This window comes from Myotis brandtii, unplaced genomic scaffold (assembly GCF_000412655.1).
Source record: "Myotis brandtii unplaced genomic scaffold, ASM41265v1 scaffold902, whole genome shotgun sequence".
In the NCBI taxonomy this organism is placed as follows: domain Eukaryota; kingdom Metazoa; phylum Chordata; class Mammalia; order Chiroptera; family Vespertilionidae; genus Myotis; species Myotis brandtii.
Genome location: NW_005371709.1, coordinates 3678081 through 3686982, shown reverse-complemented (window position 1 = coordinate 3686982; position 8902 = coordinate 3678081). Strand labels below are relative to the sequence as shown.

Genomic DNA, 8902 nt, shown 5'->3' with positions numbered 1-8902 from the left:
AAATTTTATTTTTCATTTACAGTTCACATTCAATATCCTATCCTATATAATAAAACCCTAATATGCAAATAGACCAAATGGTGGAATGACTGGTCGCTATGAACTGACCATCAGGGGGTAGATGCTCAACGTAGGAGCTGCCCCCTGGTGGTCAATGAGCTCCCACAGGGGGAGTGCTGCTTAGCCAGAAGCTGGGCTTATGGCTGGTGAGTGCAGCGGAGGTGGCAGGAACCTCCGTGGCAGCACTAAGGAGCAGCGAGCCCAGTGGTAGGGAGCAGCAAGCAGGCAGGTGGTAAGGAGCGAGGGGTCCCAGACTCTGAGAGGGCACAGGCCAGGCTGAGGGACCCCCCTCCCCTGAGTGCACAAATTTTTGTGAACCGGGCCTCTAGTATGTATATAATTAGAATATAAGGTTTTAAAGGCTCTCTTTTTAAGATTTTAAAAATCCTGTTTAAAATTAACAATATCAACTTAATATAAAATTCTTAGAGCTTAAGGGTGCTTTTCCAATTGTGGTTTTCTTTAGATGAAGTACAGAGAAGTTGAAATTTGCCCAGTGCAACACAGCAAAGTTGGAAGTAAAGCTTGTATGCCCTGACTTCCGTGTTAGAATTATTTCTACTTCAAACTATTGCTTCTTGGTAAGCTGGTTTTAAAATAATAAACAGGTATTTTATTCATTTTTTATTTATGTATTTGAGCAACATTCCTATGTTGTGTCAAAATGAACTTAAAAATATGAAATTTACTGATAACTTTTGTGATGAAAATTTCAACTCTTTGTTTGGTTTTAGGTGAGTTAATGTGGGAAAAATCCTGGTATTGTGAAGATGTCTCGGCATAATATTGTTTCCTGTTTAAATTACAAGTAATATCAAGAGTTTTCAGAAAAAAAAATTGGGATTTTTTGTATTTGTTAAGTCATGCCATCTGAACAGAAACAGTTATTTTTTGATGACAATGAAGCTGCTTTAAAAAAAGATTATGATGTGAAAAATGACATAGTTGATACTATCAGATCAGTAATTAAGCCAAAAATTTTGGAAAGTAGTTTTCATTATAAACTGAAAAATGTGAAAATTGATTTGCCGAAGATAAATATTCCAAATGAAGTCCTATTGAAACATGAAGTTGACAAATACAGAAAATTATTTCAGCATAAACCACAGACTGCAAGGAAATCTATCAATATGAAGACTGGAAGCTGTATAGAGGAGAGTGTGTTGCTACATAAGTCTGAGAAAGTTGAAGAAACGGGTATAAAAATGTCTGCAAAAGTACTCAGTTTCAACTGTTTAAAATGCCAAGATAGCACTCGATATAGCCCAAATGATTTGCAAAAACACTTTCAAATGTGGCACCAGGGTGAATTACCTTCCTATCCTTGTGAAATGTGTAGTTTTTCAGCAAATGACTTCCAGATATTTAAACTACACAGACGAATCCATAGAGGCACTTTAGTAAAATGTGATATTTGTAACGATGAAAAAATATATACTTTATTAGACTTGACAAAACATTTTATATCCACACATTGTGTAAATGGTAGTTTTCAATGTGAAAAGTGCACATTCTCCACCCTGGATGTTGGCACATTTGTTCAGCACATTCATAGACACAATGATGTCCATTATAAAAGTGATAAATACCATCATATATATTTTACCAGAGGAGAGATTCAGAAGCACCTTCATGTTAATTCTGTTACATTTCCCTTCAATTGTAAATATTGTAGGTTTGGTACCTCAAAGAGAGAGTACCTTGTAAGACATGTTTTAACTTTACACAAAGAACATTTATATGCGAAAGAAAAACTGGAAAAAGACAAATATGAGAAAAGGATGGCACAGACTTCAGTAGGACTTAAGCTAATACTTAAAAGATACAAAATAGGTACATCTAGGAAGATATTCTGGAAACGTAAGAAAATCAACAATGGAAGTGATGAAAGTATAGAACAAAATACTGAAGTGCTTAAAAACATGAACAAAACACAGGCTAAATCTGAAGACCAGAGCCATCTTACTCAAGAACATTTAAATGAAGAAAAGGATGAACGACTACACTGTGAGAATAATGATAAAACTGCTGAGTCAGAGTTGGAAAAGCCAACTCTTCTGTCCACTGGACAGTATAATAGAGCTGGAGAGCTATCAAATTCTACTTCTGGTTCCTCAAAAACTGCTGTACAAGGACCTACAATGGTAACAGTGAAAAATAATAGAATAACAGTTCCAGCTAACTATAGTGCTAAGTTTATGGGCTTCAAGATGGTGGATGGAAAACAACATATTGTAATAAAATTGTTGCCTACCATTAAACAGAATTTATGTTCACCAGGCTCACAGTCAGATACTGCAAAGGACAGTACTGCTAATTTGCAGTTGCAGAGTTTGGACACCACTGGATTTATAACAAGAGTAAAAACTGAGGTAAGTGACACAGTTTACATGAAAGCACCTACATTGTCATGTTCATCTCCTACACCTGCCGGGAAAGTAACTTCAGAAAAAGAAATAGCCTCGCTATCTCAAATGAGTAATACACTTCAAACAGTGGATGATGAAAAAAGTGTATCTTCTTTGCCAACATCCTCAGAATTAGTTACATCATCAGTGAATTTGACCACAAAAGTTGAAACAAGAGATAATGTTAACTTATTGGGAAGTCATATTACTCATAGTCGCCCTAAGGTATCAGATACTGCCATTAAAAGTCCAGATAAAGTCAACTCTACTACCAAACCAAATGCATACAACAGAGGAGATATGCATAACTATTGCATTAATTATGTCAACTCTGAATTACCCATTGAATCTTCCAACCAAGGATCATTACCTTTTCATAATTATTCAAAAGTGAATAATTCTAATAAACGTCGTAGGTCTTTAGGAATAGCAATGTGTGAAAGCCCTCAAAGAGAATCTTCATCAAGCAAGACAGTTGTTCAACAACCAGTAAGTGAATCAGTTTTATCACTAGTGAAAAAGGAGAGCTCAAACTCAGATAGTATGTTAACATCTGTTAGCCTTTTAAATACTAAAGATGAAACTTTAAAAACTCAAACTGAAATAGAAGAACAGTGTGTTTTAGAAAAAGAACAAGACATTGATGAACAGAGCCTATATATAAATGAAAATCAAAATTTAGAGAGCATGACTAAAAAATCTAATGATGACATTTCCATTGTTGAGTCACCTATGATGCCTAGAATCACATCTGTGTTCTCTCTTCAGAGTGAACAGGCATCAGAATTTTTGCCACCTGAAGTAAACCAGTTGCTTCAAGATGTATTAAAGACAAAATCTGATGTAAAACAAGACTCCAGTAACACTCCAGATAAAGGCCTGTCATTTCACTGTGACCAGTCATTTCAGAAACATGAAGGAGAAGGCAAAATTACTGAATCTTCAAAGGACTTCAAAGTACAAGGCATCTTCCCAATTCCATCTTGTAGTATGGGGATTAATGTGCCACAAAATTATCTGAATTTAAAATGTCATGGAAAAGAAGCACAGATACTGTCAGTGTCACAAGATGTGAGAGATTCAGAGAAGACACCTAGAATTTCAGGTATTGGCACATTACTTAAGACTCAGTCAGATGCAATAATAACGCAGCAGCTCGTAAAAGACAAACTACGTGCCACTACACAAAACTTAGGTTCTTTATATATGCAGAGTCCACTTGTAAATTCAGAACCAAAAAAAGCTCTATTTGTTCAGACTACAAAAGGCTTTTTTGTACCATTGCACATTGCTAACAAACCTGGACTACATGTTGTTTCAGGAAGACCACAGGTTAATACGCAAGGTGTACCTGCTACTCTTCTTTTAAACAAGAAACCTGGGATGATTTTAACATTTAATAATGGAAAATTTGAAGGTGTTAACACTGTAAAAAGTGAGAGTACTCAAGCTTGTGGAACTACAACAAAAGAGCCTTGCAGAACACCTTTTTTAAAGGTAGAACCAAACAATAATTGTCTAACACCTACACTTTGTTCCAGCATTGGCAGTTGTTTGAGCACGAAAAATAGCTCAGAAAATACTTTGCCATTAAAAGGCCCTTACATTATTAAAACGCCAGTAAGTTCTTCAGGGAAACCTGTGCCTCCTCCTAATATAATAATATCTGAGCATCCGAGCACTAAGTCAAATATCTTGGATCCAGCAAAACAGCAGAACGAGATTTTTCCAAAACCACCTCTTTTTACCCTCTTGCCTGATGGCAAACAAGCTGTTTTTTTGAAGTGTGTGATGCCAAATAAAACGGAGCTGCTTAAGCCTAAATTAGTCCAAAATAGTACTTCTTATCAAAATATACAACCAAAGATCCCTGAAGGGACACCACAAAAAATATTGCTGAAAATCTTTAACCCTGTTTTAAATGTGACTGCTGCTAATAATCTGTCAGTAAGCAACTCTGTATTCTCATCGCAGAAAGACAATGTATCATCTAATCAGACTGCAGGAGGAGAGCAAAAAGAGCCAGACTCTTCTAGAGATGCCTTACCCTTCTTAATAGATGATATGATGCCAGCAAATGAAATTGTGGTAACTTCTACTGCAACATCTGAATCTTCTGAGGAACGAGTACATGCCAGTAACCATTCAGAGGCCAGGGTATTGAGGTGTAAAACAAATTGTACAATTGGGAGAAGCTTTAATAAAGAAAAGACTTCACCCCAAAATTTTTCAAGAATAAAAACTCATGTAAGAAGTAAAGACTCTGAAACTGTCAGTGTATCTAGAAACAGAAACTGTAAACGAAAGTGTAAGGATAGTTACCAAGAACTTCCAAGAAAAACATCATTACATAGAAAGTGTAAAGAAAAGATTAAACCTGAAGATGTCCACGAATCATTTGGATTCAGCAGACCTAGGCTTTCAAAAGATTCAGTCAGAACATTGCGACTTTTCCCCTTTAGTTCCAAACAGCTTGTGAAATGTCCTAGGAGAAATCAACCAGTTGTAGTTTTGAATCATCCGGATGCAGATGCACCAGAAGTAGTAAATGTAATGAAAACGATTTCCAAATTTAATGGACATGTACTTAAGGTTTCATTGTCAGAAAGAACTATCAGTGCTTTACTGAAACCAGTTTGTTGTAAGCCTTCTAAAACAACTTGTGATTTTTCCAAGAGGCACAAAACATTTAAACCTATTAGTTCTGTGAAAGAAAGATTTGTACTAAAACTAACACTCAAAAAGACAAGCAAAAACAATTATCGGATTGTGAAAACTACCTCTGAAAATGTTCTGAAGGCTAAATTTAACTGCTGGTATTGTGGAAGAGTATTTGACAATCAGGATGCTTGGGCTGGTCATGGGCAGAGACATTTAATGGAAGCTACTCGTGATTGGGATATGTTAGAGTAGTTTAAATTACCAAGGAAAGGAAAAAATTATCTTAGGAGAAAACGATGGATTTAATTACCTTAATTTGGACGTTTTCTACTTCAATATTGTTCCTGAAGCTAAACATTTCAAAAGTGACTATTCCATAGAGGAGAAAAGGTTTTATGTGTGATGTTTGAAAATGCTATTAGTGCGCACATAAGTTTTGAAAGAAATTCATCACAGCACCGATGTATCTTGATTTTTTTTAAAATGTGTTCTTGGGAAGTTAAGGCTAAAGGAAATTTTGATAAAAATGTTTTCCCAATTTAGTTCTTCAGTGACTTGGTAATGGCTGACAGCCCCATCCATTCCTTCTCTTCTTCCACCAGTCTTATGAATCTGATAAGTATAGTTTCTCTGTAGAGCTCTTTCACCATGGAACTGAAGGAGTTTCACATCATTTGTGAGGATATATTAAGAGAGCTTGGGTAAAGAACTTACTCTACATCTACTAAACGTATAGTTCTTTTGAAGGGTATAGGTTTTTTTGAGAGTATATTTAATTCAGTACAGGACAATTCATAACATTCGAAGACAGTTTTTGATAAGTAAAATTTTTTTTTCTCTCATAAGCTGTGGCCTATGTCAGAGATTGTAACACTCTTCCTTGCAAGGTGATTTTCTAAATGGCAATCTGATACATTGCAGTAGATGGGTAGCCTTGAAAGAATTAAACTCTCTAGGTCTAGGATGAAGTTCAGTTAAAGAACTTGAACACTTCTGTTGATTAAATTCTCCAGTGGTCCCCTTACCTAGAATTATGATTATTTGACTTAAATTGTTTATCCCCCATAAACCAAATTGCCAATTTTTTTTTGGTTGCCATCCCTTTAAAAAGAGTGGAACATAGAAACACTTTCAAGGGAATGGTTTTTCTCAAAACCTAAAAATTCTACAGAAATAATATTTTGAAGCAAAATTAGTAAATTGAGAAATATTTTTGTATTTAATTAGTGTCTGAACATCTCCACATTGAGACAAACCATTTTTGTTAGCATCTTTTCAGTATGACATAACCCAAAGCAGATTATTTACTTTCTGTTGGCGGTTGAAAATAAGCATTAATAATGTATTCAGTGGCGGTGCATAAAACTTCAGGATGGATTCCTAAGGGACATATCCAACAGAGGTAAAAGTTTTAAAATGGATATATTCATGGCGAGGACAGAATCATCAGTTTAAACTTACCACTTTGTATGTTTGGATCAAGTTTTGTTGGTTAATTGGATAATGGAGTCCTTTTACTGCAAAATTATAAACTATATAATTTTTTGTTACATTGTTACTACAAGTATTATGACATTTTCATTGGTTGAATGAAAACTTCAGGGCTTCTTTTCTGTACATAACAAAGAATTTAAACCTTGTACATATTTTTGTAATTTTCAGTTGTGTAAATTTTGCACAGAAAGTTTTAGATATAAAAGTTTATTTTTTTTTTCAATTTAGTTCTGTGCATGCACTAATAAAACTGGTTGTTTAATTTAAAAGGAATATATAAGACTTTACCCATGTTATTTTCTTGGTTTTTATTTCAGAAGTAGAATTTTCTTTTTTCGTGTAAATTCATTTTTTTCAGGGATTGAACACTATTATTAGCAAGTGCCTAAAAGATGTGAAACAGTTTACATATTTCAACTGTAACAGTAGGTCCCAAATGGGCCCATTCCCCAAATAATTTTATTTTAAAGAAAGCCATATAGATGCTTTAAGCTAATCTTGCTATGCACATTATACATGTACTGTTTTTGTGCATTTTGTCTACTTTCTTAGTGAAGTATTTTTTGTATAAAACCTGTTAAAAGTGTGTTTCTTAAATTGAGCCTAAGAATGGAGTTGATTTGAAATACACAGTGTATATTAATAATGTGTATGGTGTTTAAAGGATGGTAAGCATTGTTAATTTCATTGTTAATGGATGTTTTCAATTAAATTCAAGTTTGTGTTTATACAATTTTTCTGCTGTGCTAAAATTGAATGGGAATTTCATTCTATTAGGAAATAATTTAGATTTTAAAGGTTTGTTTTCTAGTGGACTATACAAAATAAAGTATGGGCTTCTCCTCCCCCCCAAATCACAGGGGAAATTTGAAATTTTGTTTGAGAAGGGCAACACCATAATTTTACTATGGTTGTGCTTATAAGGAAACCAATAGAGAGGTTTATGCCCTTCAGTAACCCAACAGGAATAAAATTGAAATGCTCTGTTATGAATAGATCTATTACGATGCATCACCCTCTGTGACTAGAGAAGAGAAAGAACAATCTTGCCAATGTTTGCAGCACTATAAAAATATATTTCAAATACCATATGGTCTCACTTATATATGGAATCTAATGAACAACATTACCTGAGGAACAAAATAGAAATAGAGGCATGGTTACATGGAACAGACTGACAGCTCTCAGAGGGGAAGGTGGTCGGGGGACTGGATGACAGAAGGTGAAGGGTTAACCCCCCCCCCGTACCTCCCCACAAAACTATTTTATATACACACACACACACACACACCACATAGACATAGACAACAGTGTGGTGATAGCCAGAGCTGGAAAGGGAGGGAGGTGGTGGTGGGCAAGGGGGGATAAATGAGGATGGAAAGAGACTGCTTTGGACAATGTGCACATGATGCAATGTGAGGAGGATGTTTTGTTGAGTTGTACACTTGAAACCTGTATGGTATTATGAATCACTGTCACCCAGTAAATTTTTATTTATTTATTTTTTAAAAGTATATTTTATTGATTTTTTACAGAGAGGAAGGGAGAGGGATAGAGAGTTAGAAACATCGACCAGCTGCCTCCTGCACACTCCCTACTGGGGATGTGCTCGCAACCAAGGTACATGCCCTTGACCGGAATCGAACCCGGGACCCTTCAGTCCGCAGGCCGACACTCTATCCACTGAGCCAGACTGGTTAGGGCCCCAGTAAATTTTTAATAACACATCTCAGAACAGCCAAACCATTAAAATAAAATCTAATGTTGAGATACATACTTTTTACTTAAAGTTTTAAAAGCCATTTAAAAACACTTCATGCCCCAGGTACTCTAGGTAGTCACTTTTTCTGACTTTGTTAACATGGATTATTCTGAAGGAGCCAAACCTTTTTGGAGCTACTTTATTGCCAGAGGAGATAATTCAGAAACAAAACCCTCTATCCTTTTCTCTCTGCTGAAACTGAGCTAAAGATGCCTTTACAAAATATGATATTCAGTAGTTTGAGGTACTTATCTACACTAATAAAAGACAAACATGCAAATTGACCATACCTTTGCTATGCCTTAAGCCACGCCCACCAGCCAATCAGAGTGATTATATGCAAATTAATCCAACCAAGATGGCAGCCGGCAGCCACAGAGCTGGAGTGAGCAGGAGGCTTGGTTGCCCCAATGATGGAGGAAGCCAAGCTTCCCGGCCGGCTCTGAGCTCCACTCAAAGCAACAAAGTTTCAATTATAGAAGGTAAATAAACCCCAGATACCTGCTTTCAGCCGGCC

General features: G+C 35.7%; 1 protein-coding gene across 4 annotated transcripts in view; it reads left to right on the top strand.

Annotated features, from left to right (window-relative positions):
• Positions 1–7351, top strand: part of ZNF518A (zinc finger protein 518A) — a 26365-nt gene extending 19014 nt beyond the window's left edge. For 2 of the 4 annotated variants that reach the window (XM_014532687.1, XM_014532689.1), the window contains 2 exons: positions 795–868; positions 2341–7351. In XM_014532687.1, coding sequence (XP_014388173.1) covers positions 2451–5381 — 2931 coding nt within the window. In that variant the 5' untranslated portion in view covers positions 795–868; positions 2341–2450 and the 3' untranslated portion in view covers positions 5382–7351. The other 2 variants (XM_014532688.1, XM_014532686.1) reach the window with 2 other exon arrangements.
• Positions 7352–8902: the final 1551 nt, after the last annotated feature.